This window comes from Urocitellus parryii, chromosome 11 (assembly GCF_045843805.1).
Source record: "Urocitellus parryii isolate mUroPar1 chromosome 11, mUroPar1.hap1, whole genome shotgun sequence".
NCBI lineage: Eukaryota > Metazoa > Chordata > Mammalia > Rodentia > Sciuridae > Urocitellus > Urocitellus parryii.
The window spans coordinates 125,546,725-125,564,587 of NC_135541.1; the positions used below are offsets into that span (position 1 = coordinate 125,546,725).

At 48.9% G+C, this 17,863-nt stretch overlaps 2 protein-coding genes across 5 annotated transcripts in view; both read right to left on the reverse strand.

The window, feature by feature from the left end:
* Positions 1 to 1,021: 1,021 nt before the first annotated feature.
* Positions 1,022 to 14,498, reverse strand: Bcl9 (BCL9 transcription coactivator). Of its 3 annotated transcripts, none has more exons than XM_077791205.1 (7): positions 14,415 to 14,498; positions 13,467 to 13,561; positions 12,070 to 12,259; positions 10,930 to 11,029; positions 6,443 to 8,684; positions 4,445 to 4,705; positions 1,022 to 3,291 (listed from the first exon to the last, which is right to left on the reverse strand). In XM_077791205.1, the coding sequence occupies exons 1-7, from the start codon at positions 14,465 to 14,467 to the stop codon at positions 2,174 to 2,176; spliced, it is 4,059 nt and encodes a 1,352-aa protein (XP_077647331.1). In that variant the 5' UTR covers positions 14,468 to 14,498; the 3' UTR covers positions 1,022 to 2,173. The 3 variants fall into 3 exon arrangements, with proteins under 3 accessions (XP_077647331.1, XP_077647330.1, XP_077647329.1); XM_077791204.1 differs by having other exon boundaries at positions 1,022 to 3,255; positions 13,245 to 13,561; XM_077791203.1 differs by having other exon boundaries at positions 13,245 to 13,561.
* A 10-nt stretch (positions 14,499 to 14,508) lies between these two features.
* Positions 14,509 to 17,863, reverse strand: part of LOC144249094 (uncharacterized) — a 61,309-nt gene continuing 57,954 nt past the window's right edge. For both annotated transcript variants that reach the window (XM_077791206.1, XM_077791207.1), the window contains exon 4: positions 14,509 to 14,727. In XM_077791206.1, the coding sequence (XP_077647332.1) occupies positions 14,509 to 14,715 (207 nt within the window). In that variant the 5' untranslated portion in view covers positions 14,716 to 14,727. The remainder of the gene's footprint in view (positions 14,728 to 17,863) is intronic.

Consider the following 17,863-nt stretch of genomic DNA (forward strand, 5'->3'; position numbering starts at 1 on the left):
TTAAACTACTAAGCTCAATTTTCTCAAGTGCAGAAGAAATCAAAACCACCTCCTTCATGGGGCCCCTCAAAAATCAGCAGGACAACACATGGAGGTGCCTGGGGGAGTAGGCGTTCTGACACTTACCTGCTGTCTGGTGCTCTAGTGTTGCTCAGGCTGGAAAACTGCTGAAGGTGAGAGAAAATGGCTCTTAAACGCACTTGTCGGAAAGAGCCACATTCACAGATCAAACTCAGACCGTGAAACACCAGCAGAGCCCAATGGTACGAGCTTGTCAGCAAATGGTGCTGCACCTGCTGCTCCTGGCTTAGATCCTCTCACCTAGGAATAGACATGCACACAGACGCCCGCCCACTCATCGGGGTAAAAAATCCTGTGACCAAAGAAGTGCGCAGGCCAGAATAAAGTCAACTGCCCAGAAACACGACACCGAGGCCCTCAGAGACCCTGAGGTGCTGCAGGCACGTCCAGTGGGAAGTGGAGTGTGCAGACTGCAGGGCCAGCAGGGGTGACAGGGAGCTGACGGTGGGGACGGGGGTCAGGGAGGAGGGACACAGAAGTCCACGGGCCGAGAACCCAGGATCTGCAGGTGTAGTGACGTTTTATCTTGGCAGGAGGCAGGGACACCTCACAGCTTGTTCAAATGGCTAAACATATCTTGGCCTTAATTATTTTATACCATTAAACTGTCACCAAAAACTCCTCATAAAGATGATCGACCGCCCGAGAGGTCAAGGTCAGCAAGGGGACGAGGGTTGCTCTTCTGCTCATCGCCGGGACTTCGGGGCTGACAGTCCAGGATGAACTTCCTGAGCAACGACTCCTCCGCAGCCAGGAACAGGCTTCATCCGAGAAGGTGCTCTGGAGACTTTCCCTGTCGCCCCAGTGACCGCCTAACACAGGGATTCTCCGCGGCTGGGCACGTGGCAACCAGTGCGCCAACACCAAACACACAGGACCCAAGTGAGCAGAAAGGCAGCTCCGTTTTGTAAGAAACAATATAGTTTATTTTTCTGACACCACAGCTCTGGCGAGTGGTTTTGTACCAAATTTAATGGAGGTCACACAGAACGTTTTACGCATGGGAGGGGAGGAAGGGGAAGGAACCACAAAATCTAAAACAAAAACAAAATCCTGGGTAGCTTTTAGCATCTGTTCCACTCCCACATTAACAAAATTCACTTGGGAATTCCTAATAAAAAGAGAACAGAAAATGAGGTGGGCAGGGGGAGTGGGCCGGGGGTGGGAAGGCCAAGGGCCCTCCCAGGACAGGGCTCCCCTGCAGGGCAGGACACTCGGCAGGAACAGGGTTTCGCTGGAGCAGTCCCCAGCAGACACCAGGTATTGCAGCTGCCACAGGGCAGGGGAGAGGAGGGGCCGAGGGTCCCCAGGGGCCCGAGGGAGGAGGACACACTTGGAAACAGAGAAGACCTGACGGTGGGTTTGTGTGCTGGGAGAGACGGACAGTGCTGACGAGCACTCAACTGAAACAAATGTCCTAAGCTTCATTATTTTTAAAAAGAAAAATTTCCCCCCTCCCCCCACCCCTCGCTGAACTTAGTTCCTTTTTTGTGCTTTTCATTAATACTCTGCTCTGAGGTCGTGGTTTGGTTTTTCTATACACTGGAGTTGAAAGAAAATAGTCCAAAGTCTGAAGATGGATTCTCCACCTAAAGTAAACAGCCCAGCATTCCTGTTCTCCTCTTGCCCCAAAGACTAACGTCTCTGCTAAAATCCCTTTTACAATATAGTACAGTACACACAAAAAAATAAAGCCCAAATTTAAAAAACAACAACAAAAAAAACATAAAAGAATCCTGGGAGAAGCCAGTCCAGAGGACGTAAACATACAGAGAACGGTGCAACACGTGACTGACGGCGATTCTCAAAGCACGGCTACAGATTCCCAAAAGTAGGTGCCATCATGGGATACCCAAGTCCACAAAAATAATTTTTAAAAAATAAATCTTAAAAAAACCACACCTGTTGATTAGATGAATGATTTGTTTTCAGATAGATCCATACATTCTCGAGTTCCCCTCCCCCACAGCAGCCCTGGGGTCTCTGTCCCCCTATTGCATGACCAACAGTAAGCACTCCTGGCGCTCCCTCCGAGCAGCTCTCAGGACCTGGAATCTCATCGACAAGCATCGGCACATCCAATCTTAGCAGCTTAAAACATCATGTTTCCTGGGTTGCCAGGTCCTTGGCTGAATCCACCCATGCCCACGTCAGCAGCCATGCCCCGGGGCCTCATCTGGGGGGGGATCATGATGTTCTGTTGGGGTCCCATCATGCCCTGCATGGACATCATCATTCCTGGGGAGCCCACAGGCCCGGGGTGTGTGTACAGCCCAGCAGGCCCCCGATCCTTGCCAGGAATCATGCCCACGGCAGCAGCTGGATTGCTCATCAGGGTGGGCTGGCCGGGCATTGTAGATTGTGCTGGTGACATCATCCGATGGTGAGGTCCCATCATGCCTTGCTGGAGAAAGGCTGGTGGTCTCATGGGGTTGTGGCCTGGCATGGATGGAGCTGTACCCAGAGGGATGTCCGGAGTTCCTACTGGCCCTGGACCTCCCATGCCAGGTAACGCTAGTCCCATTCTGGGGGCTTGATCACCCATCATCCCCTGCATGTGCGAAAAACCAGGTCCAGGACCCTGGGGCTGTTTACGGCCTGGGACTTCCCCTCGAGGGAAATATTGCAGAGTCTGGCTAGGTTTCTCAGATGGAATAATGCGGGACAGATCAAACTCGGGTATTCCGGTGGCTCCAGGTCGGATGACCTCCTGCAGATCTGGGTCTGTAAACACCGAAGGCATGCTGTTCCCCAGGACAGTGAAGGAGTCAGGACCCCCTGGGCCTCCAGGTTTGCAAAGTGCTGCATCTGCTGAACTTGGGGGCAGGTTGCTGGGGCGGCCGAGGGGGCCATCTCCTGGGAAACCCATCCCTCCTGGGAAATTGCCTGGTCCTCCACTGGGGCCATTGTGAGGGAACGGGACTTGCTGCGGAGGAGACTGCACTGGAGGGAAGCCCTGGGGGAAACCCATCCGTCCTTGAGGTACCATCGGAGGCTCCTGGGACCCATGCCCCATGATAGGGTTGTGTGACATCAAGCCAGGCCCCATTGGGACCCCATGAGGAGGTATGTTGGGTCCCATAGCATTCGGTGAGGGCATCTGACTGGAGTGAGAAAGTGGCTGGGTCATTCCCATTGGGCTGAGGGTTGGCATCGGAACCACGGGGTTTGGACCTGAAATTCGAGGATTCTGTGTATTAATGCCCATTCCTAGAAAAATAAAGATATCAAAAGAATCAACTAAAAGCAACTCAGAAAAACTAATACATCAAATTAACAAAAAAAGTTACTGTGCATCTAATGTGCACAGTTCTATGGTGGGAAAACAAAATCCCTGCCATCAAAGACTGTAACACACCTGGGGGGCGTGGGACCCACGCACATGGCACGACTGTGCAGAAAACAGCAAGGGAAAAATTCTGTGTGAGTATGCAAACAGTGTTGCTTCTTCCCTGGAGACAACCGAACACAGGAAGACAATAATCTGCCTGAACGACTGGAGGACGGCCCTTTTTGGAGACAGAGGGTTATTGGTTCCACAAGTCCAATGGTCAGGAATGACAACAAAGAACCCAAACCAGTCTTTTTTTCCAACTGACACCTGGCATTATTGTATGTTGCCTTCCCAAGAGACCATTTAACTCCAGGTTACAAGACAGGTCAAGGCAATGACAGCGATGACGTTTAATGGAAAAGGGGAAGCGTCCTGTCTGCCAGTCTCTGGGATGTCTAAACTTCTGGCCTCCCTCTGGACTGTCACTGAGGGCGGCAGGGATGGCGTCTGTGCCCCTCACACAGCGGGGCCTAACCTGGTTAACTGGGATGGCCATCACCTTCACCACTGAAGATCACGCCTTTTTTCTGAGATTGGTGGGGGCAGAGGTGGGGGTGGGTGAAGGAATGAAGGCAGACAGAGCAAACGGTGAAAGGAAGACTTTTATTATCGCCCTAGTTCTAAGGAAGGACTCGTCTAGGAAACAGGGGCTTTCCACTCTCTGGAACCCTGTGGTGGCTGGTGGCTTGAGGGTGCCTTTCCAGGAAACCCCGTGAGAGCTAACCTCATTCCCATCAGCATGTGAGAAAGAAATGGCTTCAGCATGACTGCAGGAGGACCCCAGAGGAAAAAGTCCAGAACCCGCAGCTAACGGAGCAGGGGGACTGCAGGGAAGCCCTCTCCACCCACAGCCTCAGAGGAGCTGATGAAGAAGGCCATCCTCCTCTAGTCAGGCACCTCAACTCCACTGAGACTGACTCTGATGGCACATGGCTACCTGCTCAACGTCCACCTGTCACTAAGAAAACAACTCAGGAAGTTCCTCCCTGGTGGGCACCAGCGCCACACCCCGTCTCTCGGGCTTCTTACCTGGCATGTTGTTCATTGACGGCAGGTTGGGAGAACGGGCTGGAGGGGAGTCGTCGTCAGAGCTGGCCACAGTCTTGATGGCATCATGGTACAAGGGGGTGGAACTGGGCATGGCGAATTTGGACATTCGAGACATCATAATCGAGAGTGGGTTCTGGGAGAGGGTCGGCTCTGGAGGCATAGTGTAAGGTGTGCTCGAGGGAAGACTTCCAGGGATATTCACAGAGGCAGGCTGGCTGGCTGCAGGCGGTGGAGGGCCACCTAGGAGAACAAAGCAAAGCAAAACAAAGATGGGCAGGGAGTCCACTGGTCCTGAGCGTTACTGGGCCCTATGATTACGAACTGGCAAGGCCAGGAAGGAGACAGATGAGCAGGACAGTGTTATTAGACCAAGGACACGAGTCATCAATCTTCTAGTCAAGCTCTCTGTGTGTGCAGAAGGAGACTGTGGCGTGATATGGAGGTGACGGATCAGCAGATGTGAAGACAAAACGCAGCAGGAATACATTAGAAAAATGAGATTATGAACAACCACTTCATTGAAAAGAATGTGAAATATAAATGGAACTCTTTCCCTTGCCAGTCACAATTTAGAACCTGATCCAGGTATTATTATTTTTTTTTTTTAAAGAGAAAGTGAGAGAGGAGAGAGAGAGAGAGAGAGAGAGAGAGAGAGAGAGAGAGAGAGAATATTTTTTTTAATATTTATTTTTTAGTTCTCGGCGGACACAACATCTTTGTTGGTATGTGGTGCTGAGGATCGAACCCGGGCCGCACGCATGCCAGGCGAGCGCGCTACCGCTTGAGCCACATCCCCAGCCCTGATCCAGGTATTAGAACCCCATGAAGCCAGACTAGTGCCCAACCCCAGGACCAGCCATATCACCCTACACAAACTCTTCGTTTCCATGACTGCTACGGGTTAGAAGCTCACATGTAAGACGAGGCAAGGAGGTTTGGAGAAACAGTTGGGTCACAGCCTTAACCTAATCAATGAATTAATCCCTGCTGGGACCAACTGAGTAGCAGCTGGAGGCCGGTGGGCTGTGGCTGGAGGAAGTGGTTCGTGGGGGAGCGGCTATGGGGTATGTATTTTTTATCTGGAGCAGGCAGTCTCTCTCTGCTTCCCTCTGCCACACTCTTCTGCCACGATGTTCTGCCTCACCTTGAGTCCCTAGGAATAGAGCTAGCCTCCTATGGACAGAGACCTCTGAAATCATGAGCCCTCAAATAAACTTTCCCTCCTAAAGTTGTTGTGGTCAGATCTTTTAGTCACAGCAGCAAAAAAGCTAACTACAACAGTGGCCATGATGCTTGACCTCAGAAGGTCCGAAGCAGCTAGCTACTCCACTGTTTTAATGACCCGCTTACCCCAGAGGAAGACCCTTGGCTTGGCAGGACAGGCCTCCCATCTTGTTCTGGTTCTAGTTTTCTCGGGTGGAGATTGTACCAAAACTAGTGCACACCTCAGGGCTCTGGTTCCACCCACGAAGCTCCTATCGTCAGTGAGGGTCTCTCCCAAGAAGAAAATATGAACAAACTGCAGCTGATCTGAGGAAATGGAGTTTTCTGTGGGCAACTGTAGTTACAAGAACCAAACAAGTCTTAGAATAGCCTCCCTCTATTTGCGTGGGACAAGACTCAGTCATAGCCCCTTGAAGTGGCTGGGCCCAGGATCTGAGGAAGTCACACTTCCCCACGGTTAGGACGTTCTATCTCACCAGCCTTGTCACTGTGCTCAGGTAAGTCACTGTGGCAACTGACACACAGCGTCCCACTCCCCTCCTCCTGCCATAGCACCACCACACACAGACACCTTGTAGGGCTGGGTACTTGTGCAAACGCCTAACGCAGTCCTCAGAATGATGCACCTTGCCACGAGTTCTGGCAAAGGCCATTTCCTCTGGTTACATTCAAAGACACCAATTTTCTTAAGCAAAGTCAGGGTCTGGCCATCTCCAGGTGTGAGTGCGACTGTGAGGAAGCCGACATACTGACCTGACTCTACACTCCCCAGCATGGCGGGGGAGGCCATGGTGAGGGGAGCTTTATGGTTTGGAGGAATCCCAGGACTCTGAAGGGGAGGTTTGGGAGAGGAGGTCCATCCAGGTGACGGGGCAGGAAGTGACGGAGACTTGAGGTGAACAGGCGAAGCAGCAGCAGACCCCAAAACAGGGGGGGACTTAATGGAAGCAGCAGCAGCTGGGCCTGCCAGCATGCCTGCCAGCTGCGACGGAGTCTGGGGGGACTTGAGGTTCCCCGAGGGCGAGCCCAGCATCGGGGACTGGACTTGGTGCATCGTGGGAGACTTCAGAGGGTTGATGCCTGGGGAATGCACCTGGCTGGCTGCCACAGATATATCCAGGGGCTTGCGTCCCAGGCCACGCTGGACGGGGGGAGCTGGGTTGAGGCTGCTGGGGTTACTCGAGGGGTTGAGAGGTAGTGGTGGCATATGACTGAGCCGGCTGTTAGTCCTTTGGTCGGGCCCGATGGATTCTCGGAGATTCCGCAAGCCACTGCCGCTGCCTGGACCCTGAGACATGGGAAGGAATGGCCTGGGGCCCATGCCATACTCCTGCTGAGGGTGCTCACCGAATGGCAGGGGAACCATCTTGTGCGGGGCAGGCAGCATGTCTGAGCCGCCTGGGCGGGCCTTCATCGGCTCCTCGGGGCCTGCGCCAGCCTCTCTCATCTTCTGAGGTATCATCTGAGTGCTGGGCCCCATGCTGACGTTCAGATGCACGTCTCCCTTCATCCCACCGGGAACCGTCCCAAACTCCAGTTCCCGACCAGGGCCTAGCTGGGGAGGCATTCCTTTTGGAAAGTCGCCCCTGGAAGGACTCAGCGGGCCCTCGACTGGTATCCGCGGGAAGATGGGATTGTTCCCGGGCTCCATGTGGCGCTGGGAGCCTGGGATCACCCTGTTCACCTCCATGCTGGGCCTGATGCCTTCCATGCCCATCCCTGGGGGGAGACCCAGCTGCTTCTCTGCCAGCTGCTGCTGAAACATCTCTTCAGACAATCCTTGGGGGTTTGGGAAGCGCTCCCCTCGGCCAGGACCGCTGAAGACACCTTGGCCGGGAGGGAAGTTTCGACCATCTGGGATTTTTGGCACATCGTCTGGCCAACTGACTCCAGAGAGGCCTGGTCTAGACGCAGGGTTGGGCACGTTTGGCCCTTCCATTTCAGAGTTTATCATTCCTGCAAATCCCGGGAGGCGCATCTGGCTCCCTGGCATGTTGGGATGGGGAGCCATGCCCCTGGGGGGCAGAGAATGCGAAATGCTGATTCCATCAGAGAACGGCTCTGCAGCCCCGGGGGCCCAGCCTTCACCAGGGGTCACCTGGTAGGGAGGGGGCGGCCCTCGGCCCACGGCCCTCGGCCCGTGCGGGTGGACCAGCACGTCCTGCAGGGAGCACTGCTGCACCACCACTTGCTCCTGCTTCCTCCTCTTCTCCTCATAGAACTCCTGCTGCAGCTTCAGCCACGCCATCTGCTCAGGGGTCATGTGCTCCAGGTGGTCAGGTCCGATGGGCCCAGACTGGGAGTTCATAGAAGGTGGAACCATTTCATCTGGAGAAAAGGGTACATCTCTATGTCCTTGAGGGCCAAAGGGAGCTCCCACATCTGTCCGGGGCCCAGGACCCTTACCCAGGCTTTGGGACTGAGCCATCATGGCCTGGATTGGCCCTTCTGTTTTTTTCTGAGGTCCATCTAATACCCCAGGATTCTGCTGGGGCCCCCCACTCTGTCCTCCTGAGAATTCTTTCTCATCAGGGAAGAGCATACGCTGGATGTCTCTGAGGGTCTGCAAGGAGCGCTCACGGTGCTCCAGCTGCTCCTGAGACAGGCCGTCGGGGTTTTCTCCCAGTGGGGGGGGCTCACCACTGGACACTGATGGGGGTGGAGGGGCTTTGGGATCTGCCGAAGAGCTACTGCTCCCCTGGGAGACAGGGGTCACTGCTCGATTGTTGGGCGTTGAGTTTGGCCCGGTGCCATCCGGGGGCAACGGAGTGGAGCTGGCAGGACTGCCCACAGGAGCAATCAGTTTATTCTCCACCCCAGGACTGTCGTGATCCAGAGGACGTGGGGGTGCCACAGGCTTGGGTGCTGGTGCCGGAATGGGTGGAGTTGGCTGCAGTCTGGTGTTCTGGGAAGAATTCTGGTCCTGGTTGGCTGGAGCTGGGGGTTGTTGTGGGAGAGGTTTCGGATCATTGCGAAGGGCAGATATCTGTGTATTCTGAAGATAAACGAGATTGTTTAGATCATTGTTAAACTGAATGGAGGGGCAATTAAAAGAGCAAGATACGTTATAAAGGACTTGTCCCAGTGACATAACTCTATACTGACACTTGATTTTGAAATTATTTATGTACAACCCTTCTTTGGACATAGAGATGTTTTGATTTTTTTTTTTTAAACCTTACTGTCAAATGGCATCCTCTTTCCCTTGTTGAAGATCAGGTTCCAATAACTTTATAAGCATGCCAGGGGAGAGCCACTCTGCCAAAGAGAGTACATCTGAGTATCTATTTCGAGGAACAGGTTTGATATCACATGTCTACTATGTGTTTTTGATTCAGGGAAAAGATTAGTGCCTTGGTATGTGGGAGGCTACACCTAACACCTTTTTCTTTTTTCTGGAAGTACAACAGGGTATGCAGACTTATGGTCATCAATCAAAAGGTCTGATGCTTCACTTGTAGCTCTGTGCTCTGCCAGCTGGATGCAGCGGGAGGCCACTCCATGTCACATCCCCTCTGGTAGGGTGACAAACGACTGAAGTGTTCCCCTCCTTGAGTTTCCAGGGGCCTCACTTCTATGGTTTCTGTTTTTAGTTTGTGATCACTGATTCCATATCTGATAAGAATTTGTACATTAACTGTAGTAGGATAATCTGCAGGAAGGAAGCGTTTGCACAGAAGTCTGAGGTTATCTAGCTCACGGAGTCCCTTGATCTGTTCCTTCCAATGGACAGCAGGCTGCCCTCTTTAACTTAGTAAGTACTACTGCTAAACTGAGTCCTGGATAAAAGCTCCCTTACCTACAACTGGTGACACAGACACTACAACTGTCTGGAAGAAGGATGTAGATGTTCTAGGTCTCAACTTTAGCACAGCTGAGACTTCAGAGGGTTAAGAAGGGCCTGGTCTACAAACTTTCTCAGTTATTTTTCACCAGCCTTCAGTGACCCTCCTAATCCCTTTCTGGTGTTCATTTGTTCCTACTTGTTCATTTAATCCATTCTGTATTCCTAAACCCACAAGACTCCTCTTAACTTACCTCCCCACTTACTCTCTGGAATGTTTATCTTTGGGTAAATCTGCACATGAATTATTATGTGTATCTACACATATGAAGAATTTATATTTCATATAAGCAAAAGAGTATTTATACTCTGTGAGAAAATATATACACAAATGTTTCCTTTGGAAGTACTGATGCACATTTGTCTTTAGATACATTTGTATGGGTAAAATCAGCTCAATCTGTTTGTACAATTCCACTTTTGAAACTCCTCAACTGGAGCATGGAGGTCACCCAAATTTTCCTTGTCGTGCCGTTTCAGGTTTGGTTTGGTTGGCCAGGTTAGAGGGGGGTAAGATTTAATAAAGCAATTACAGTCAAGGAAACTGTTTCTCACTACCCCTTTCATTTCAGATTTGGAGCAATGGATTATTACTAATTCCCTCCTTAACTCCAATTCTGATTACATTTTAGCACCAGAGAAGGTGGAGGTGATAACTGTATTAAGAACTATCATTAAGTCAATAAAGCTCGACTGAGTTGCAAGGTACCCAGTGGTCCCCCAGACAACAAGCATTTTAAATATAATGATACTCTCCATCTCTGAGTAGTGCAGATACCTGGGAAATAAAAAATCCCTCAGTTCAAGAAAGCTCAAGCTCTGCTATGTCCACAGAGATGGAGATTTCTTTGATACACAAAGTAGACAAGATGGCACCGATTTTATCTGGAATTATGACTTTGCTTACTGTCATTTAACTTTCCCATGATGAAGACTCATACCAGTTTTAGAGTTCATGCTCTCTGAACACAGGGACTGTGTCTTGAGCTTCTTAGCACTCCCCACAGCATCTGGTGCAATGTCTGGACAATGCCAGACACCAGAATCGTCGTTTGGTTCAATTTAATCAACTATATGCATTAAAATAAACACTGCATATTTTTTCTTCAACTAATTCAAGAATGTTATTTTTTTTAAAAAATCTGCTCTACACATAGGGTTGAATTTAGATTTTCCTAGAGACGGTGACCCTGGAATATCTGTGTAACTCCTCTTTTGTTTAGCACCTTCTTCCCCTCACACGTCATCAGTTTACCAGCATCTGATAGAAAGGCACAGTGTGACATGCCTAAGGCCCTACAATGCCAGGGTCACACTAGATATCCAGAATACAGCTCCTTGTCAATCACCACCCCCTCCTGGGCAGTCACTGTGGACCCACTTCTCAACTACATACCAGAGGGGCTGTGCTTCTGTCCGCCTTGCTGCTGGAGATGTTCTGGATGTGGAAAGAGACGATGGTCTCAACCTGGCCCTTCAACACGGCTTCGGCAGCTCTGCAGAGACAAAAGGGCAACACGCTAGGCCATGTCTCTGTCTCACTCACTGTGACCCCAACTGGACCCCACGCCGGAGCTCTGAGGGAGTGGAAGGAGAAGCACCAAGAACCACCAGAGATGTTGGAGAAGAAGAAACCAAGGGGCTGGGGGTGGCTCGGTGGTGGAGCGCAGCCTGCCCTGTGTGAGGCTCTGGGCTCGCGTCTCAGCACCATACGTAAGTAAGTAAATCAACGACTAAAAAATAAATTCAAGAACAGAAGAAGAAACCAAGGGAAACATTTTATTATCATCAAACACCTGAAACTAAAAGACAGCCATGAATGTACCCCAAAAGAGGCACTAAAAAAACAAAAACAAAACCCCAAACTTTCTTCTTCTTCTTAATGAACCTACTATTAAGGTATTTTATAGAAGATCCTAGTTCAAAATCCCAAACTGAGAAGAGTGAACACTGAAATCTCAAAACCACCCAGGATAGGGAAAGTTTAAGTTTGTTAAGATTCACTTTTTATCTTAAGTGAAAAAGAAAAGAAAAAAGTGCACACAGGGTACTTTTTGACGAATAAACGAATAAAAATCGATTCAGCCATCCACTCAGAACATATATAGCAAAACGTTCACGGTAACTATGTTTAAATTCCAGAGGTTTTTCTTTTTAGTGTTTTTTTTTTTTTTTTAATTTTAATCATTCCACTATAAACATTTACTACTTGGAGCATTTAAAAAATAATAAGCAAATTGTAGAAAAGTGTTTATTATACAATCACTCTTCTATGTTTAAAAAAAGGTAGATGTGTATATTTGTATTAGCACAAAAAATTTCTGAAAGAAAAGTCAAGGAAGTATTATCAGTGGTTGCCTCTGGGGAGTAGGATGGGGAAGGATTTACATTTTATTTTATCTCTTTTTGTACTGTTAACTTTACATGATACAAGAGGGGAAAATCAATCTGCAAGGGGAAGGGGAATAAGAATTAAGGTCCTCTCTCCCCACACACACAAGTGACGTTCAACAGCAGGACAGTGCCATCAACTTACTTATTGGCCATCTCAGTAGAAAACACATACACCACTTTGGCTGGAGTCTTCTGAGCAGGTGTGGGCTCTGGGGCAGTAGCTTGGCCATGGGAAGGGGTGGAAGACCTGGGGACTGTGGCGGTCGATGGGGTCATGGAGTGTGGTGTGTGCTGGGAATCCTGGGACTTTATATGGTCAGCAGAATTACATTCTGAAAGAATAAAAGACTCATTGTCATGGAAAGACTGAGACTCTTTTTTTTTCTGCCAGCATTTACAGCATCACCACACAAACCCACCTTGAGAATTTCAAGGAGAAATTATCTTGTTAAGAGGAAACCTTCTTTCTACTTATAAAATTTCAAACACTCGTCTCCCTACATGACTCATTACAAAGCACCCTCCCTCCTCATTTCTGTAAATAGAATACATCCTTCAGATATCAGTATAACTGTCCCTCCCTCCTGGTAACAGTTTTCAAACTTCTTGGACTTGACTAGATGCCCCAGCTAATGGAACTCGTAGTCCCCTAACTTCTCTTACTTCAGCATTCATGAAATGTCATTGTTTAACGATCAGCTTCTAGATAGACTCAAATCCTTAAGGACGGCTACTGCATCTATCTTACTGACCATGGTACCCCTAGCATCCGCATGGTGCTGACCCTCATAGTAGGCCTCCCAAACTTAAGGAGGCCTTCCAACACCTGAGGGAGGGAGGAAAGGAAAGGAAAGAAAGGAATAGAGGTAGGGAGGAAAGAAAGGGGGAACAATCACCCAGGTTTTCTTTTCTTTTCTCTTTTCACAATATTGGGACTTGAACCTAGGGCCTCTGAAGGCTAGGCAGACACTCTACCCTGAACTAAAACCCCAGGCCTTTTATTTTTCATTTTGAGTCTCCAGGCCAAAGACATGCATAACAATGTGGCCAGCCCTATGAGGTACCCCGTCAAACTACGTGCATCCCCCTGGGCAGCACTCAACAAGGTGGTTCCAGACTAGGCTCCAGTGAGTAGAAAAATGAGAAGAAACAGTTTCGTTACACCCTGTGAGAACTCCTGAACCTGACTCCTGTTCTCCCCACTTGACCGAGCTAGCCTTTCTGGCCTCCAACAAATGTCAGAGGCTTTCCCTCAGGACACCGACTTCCCTCAGGACACCGACTTCCCTCTGAGTCTCAGGGATCTTACAGACATACCTTTCATGTCAGGGTCATCGTTTGGAGTCCCAGGATCTCTCTGATCAAAGGAGTCGGCGGAAACACTTCGCTCCCTTTTCCCCTTGCCCTTGGCACCATTTCCAGCCCCATTCTTCAGCCCCATGCTCCCACCTGGGCCAGGGAGTGCTTTAGGGGTATGGCCCCCACTCTTGGAGTCACAGGGGGATGGCTGGGATTGGCTGGCTGAGCCCCCCTGTTTACCCTGATTGGAGAATTTGGAATCCAGCTGGGGGTTTCCAGATGGGGACATCACTGTAGGGGGACGGACCATCACCTCCTGCTTTGACTTAGGGCTACTAGAAGAAACAAATAACAAAAGGAGATAAGACACCAGGCACAGGAGCACCAATTTCCTCCGTGGGTCCAGGAAACCCTAAGGACTAAATAACCACCCCATGTTGCACCTCAGCCACTTGCTCATTCCCATTTCAAAGCCATCTACAGAGGACTGAACACAGTGGACTGCCAGGTCCAGGAACCCTGGTCACATGGGGACCCATCTCTAGGCCTTCTGTCAATAAAGGACAACGGTTTCTATGTACATAGGGAAGTGACTCTCGCACGGAGACTAGTTTAGAGTCAACAAACGTGCACCCCCAGCCTGGTGACAGACAGCTGTGAGGAGAGGCCAGCTTCCCTGCTGGGAAATGCAGACAGTCCCAGAGAGCTACAGGGAAACCCACTGGTGCCTGGAAGCTTAGGGAGATCCTCCAGGACGCGAATCCCTCCCAACGGTGCATTTTACCAAAACAGGGTAGACCGACCACTGCCCCAGTGGGGGAGGGAAAGGCTCCTTTCAAAATGAAACTCGAGAACTGGGTAGCAGAGGGAAAGCTGGCATGGGACTGGGGCGACCTCAGGCCCTCACCTTGCCAAGGTTAGCAGACTGTCCTGTTGGTCTTTGTATGCAAGTTTTGGCAAGGTGTGCAGTGGTAAAGAGGAGAGGTCCGAGAACGATGAGTAAAGAATACTACAGGGAAACTACATAAGCTTTGTTATTAGCCCAGTGACTCTTCTGTTCCTACTCCATTTCCCTTCCTTTCCCATTTGCTGTCATCTGTTTCTAACCCAACACACCGTATCATCAGTAAGTGTCTGTGGTGCACCAGGAATCCCCAAGGGGCCATGGGGAGTGGCCCTTGCCCTCACCTCTGTGCGTTTCCTGATGGAGAGTTCCTCACTTTAGGGTTACTGGAATGCATTGATTGAAATCCTGAGCTTGCAGTCACAAACAGGGACGGGCTCACCGAGCTCCTCTCGGGCTATCGCAGAAGCAGCTGCTGGGAGCAGCAGCAGTGGCCCACTGCTTGCTTGGCGTGTCCCTTAGCACTGACCACCTGTACACCTTTTTCCTCTTTGTTTTTCTCGGCTGGGGAAGTGGGTCCTTTCTCCTTGCAGCTCCCGCATTCTCTGGGTGTGTGCCTCCTGCTGCCAAAGGAAAATCTCGCATCTCCAGGGCACTCTACAAGAAAAGAACACCCCAAAATGGTGAGACATAACATAACACAGAAACATAAAACCACATCACAACAGGATCAAGAGGAAAGCACCAGCCAACAAAGAGCCAGCGAGATCATCCCTCAGCTTCCTGCAGAGTTAAAGGAAAGGGCGACACTCCTATCCTGGCCACAGGCTCCGGTGTTGAAGTAGCTAAAGAGTGACCAAGACCTTATCCCAGCACACAACCTCCCACCCAAGCAGCAAGATCCAGGCATCTGTAAGCAGAGGAGAAATGCAGTTTAATCTTTAGCCACTTAGTCTCCTTCACATTTCTCTACTTCTGAGTACAAAATCCTCAAAAACATTTTATTCTTTTTTTCTTCTAAAACAATGCTTTGAAACCACTGGGAAGTGCAGATCCAGTGACTCTCTGCTATTTTAGCTCTGGTGGCAAAACAATGGCACCAAAATGTAACAAACCCACCCCAATTTCAAACCAGGAATCCAATGAATCTATGCTTATTTTCTTAGGGCCTCAAGGGCAAGGAGACATGAAAGGAGGTACTTCTGAAAACAAATATTGAGCCAATACTAAATACAATCAGTTCTGTTCCCGATTTCCATGATCTTTCTATTAAATTATGCCAAATATGTGTCTTGTGTTCTCACTGCTTAATGACAGGGACTTTAGGCATGGGTAAGCAAGGGAATGATCCATAATTCTGAAGGTAAAAGAACATCTTTGAAGGCTAATATATTTTTTGAGCCAATTTGCAAGGCTAATGTGCAGCATAAAGGTCAAGTAAATATTCCCAAACCTAGCTAGAGAATAAATGAGAAAGCCCTTTATTTAGGGAAGCCCAGACTGGCTAAGGGAAAATCCAGGTATACCCTGAGTCAGTCCCTCCCCTCCCTCCCCTCCCACTGCTGGTGTCTTACTTCAGAACACAAGACTGAAGGGGGGAGGTCATTAAGTGCAGGACTAGCAGCTGAAGAATCAAAACGTGTCACAAATAGCTCAGTGTTGCAGCTTACATGTGTTTCCAGAGTTGAAAACTGGACTAATACCGGGAGGGTCAGTTATTTTCTAGGTTTTGGCAGTATCATTATTGCCAAGTGTTAAGTGTCTATTTTGTCATTTAGAAATTTTTACAGTCCCAACCACTCTACCTGGGATACAGAAGGAAATCATGGAAGTTCTGAATATACACACTTTTTAAATAGAGAAGGCAGGAAAAAGAACTAGAACAAAACATAGGGAATGTTTCTAGGCTAAACATTTTGTTTTTAATTTAAGGTTGTATTTTATCCCTATCACCTTTCAGCCTTTTTGCTTTTCCAGTTTAAACTATAAAATGGATTGTGTTTGTCCCGTCTGACAGAGAACCATAAAGCATTCTGTAGCTTCCCATCCAACATCAGCAACCTCTGGTAGGGAGGAGCAGCAAATGCATCCACACAGACAAGGCTATTCCAAACCTTTTACCTCAGGGAAGAAAAGCAGTTACCCCTGGACAGGGCCCGTAGCTCCTGGTCCCTCCCGTCTGTGTCACACACTGACCACCCCGTGTGCGTATTTTACCCCTGTGTGAAGGCTGTGTCTCTGAAGACAACCCGTTTCAAGGTCTTTGGTTTTTCTATAACACTCAGCACAACACACTAAGAGAGCTGGGTCTTCTGTGACTTACTTGGCTTCTCACTGAATGGAAACACCCAGCATTTGTGTTGCAATCTCTTTCCAAAGAAATATAAAACATATTACAAATATCAAATCTCTATTAATCTGCCACAAATTTATGATGAGCTGGTAGCACAGACTCTTTCTAGTAATAATGCTGTGACCATAAAACACTTTTATTTTCAAAGTACTTGTACATATAGTTCCTTATTCTCTTATCACCCCAAGCTCTAGGCCTTCTGATAGTAAGAACAAATGAGCAAAATTCTCATCTTTTTGCGGGGGATGGCAGGGGGTGCCAGGAATTGAACCTAGGGACACTAAACCACTGAGCCACATCTCCAACCCTTTTTATATTTATTTTGAGACAGGGTCTCACTAAGTTGCTTAGGGGGCCTCACTAAATTGCTGAGGCTGACTTTGAACTTGTGATCCTCCTGCCTCAGCCTCCCGAGTGATGGGACTACAGGCGTGCACCTTGACGCCCAGCTCATCTAGATTTTGCCAGGGATCCCTTCCTTCTTGAAACTGACCTCATTTGGTTTCCCTAATACCATGTTTCCTAGTTTTCTCCTAGCGCTCCAGTCACTCTACACCTGCTTCCCTTGAGGCCTCTTCTCCATTCGGGCTCTAAAGCCCAAGCTCCTCAGGACTCGACTCTGGGCCCTCCGCTGTGCTCATCCTGGAGTTCTCTCCATGCCGACAGCTCCCAGATCCCCGTCTGCGGACTGCACCCACCCCTACACTTCACACTTCCCCAGACAGTTCCAACCCGACAGGATCAAACATGAGTTCTTATCTCTGTGTAGTCTTCCTCCTTCAGTTTCCCCCACTTTAATAAATGTCTCCTTTATCCACTCAGTTGCTCATGTCAGAAATTTGGGAGTCATTCTTGACACTTGTCTGCTAACCCCACGTCAAGTTTGGACATTTTTGTTTAAAGAATGAAGTCTCAGCCTGTTTCTTCTTCAGAGAAGGAAAGTTCCTTAAAACCAGGAATCTACACGGGATTCTGCATTACATTCTTCTCACAGCATCCTGCATTTTTCCGTGTTTATAATTACATGTGTAATTATGTGATCATCTGTGTAACATTCATCTCTAACAGCACACCAGAAGCTCCATGAAGGTGGGGATGAAGACCGACTTGCTCATCCCTGAATTCCCAGAACTTACTACAATGCCATGAAAAACATTGGTTTTTATCCACAAAGAAAATGATATCAACATGGAGAAGAAATATCTGCATTCTCACACTCACTATAGCATTTACAATAGCCACGATGTGGAATCAACTCAAGTATCTGTCAGCGGATGAACAGTTAAAGAAAGTGCGTTACATTCATGCACACCCTCTGGAATACTATTTGACCTTAAAAAAAAAAGATTGAAATCCTGTCATTTACAACAGAGATGAAACTAGAGAACATTAAGTGAAATAAGCCAAGCACAGAAAGACGAATATGGCATGATCTCACAC

Excerpts from the sequence above, each read along its gene's own strand:
- Bcl9 (XM_077791203.1), bottom strand. The coding sequence starts at position 14,467 with ATGCATTCCAGTAACCCTAAAGTGAGGAACTCTCCATCAGGAAACGCA. Across the intron at positions 12,260-13,244 it reads CGATGACCCTGACATGAAAG|AATGTAATTCTGCTGACCAT; the intron begins GTATGTCTGTAA and ends TTATTCTTTCAG. Across the intron at positions 11,030-12,069 it reads TCTACTGAGATGGCCAATAA|AGCTGCCGAAGCCGTGTTGA; the intron begins GTAAGTTGATGG and ends TTGTCTCTGCAG.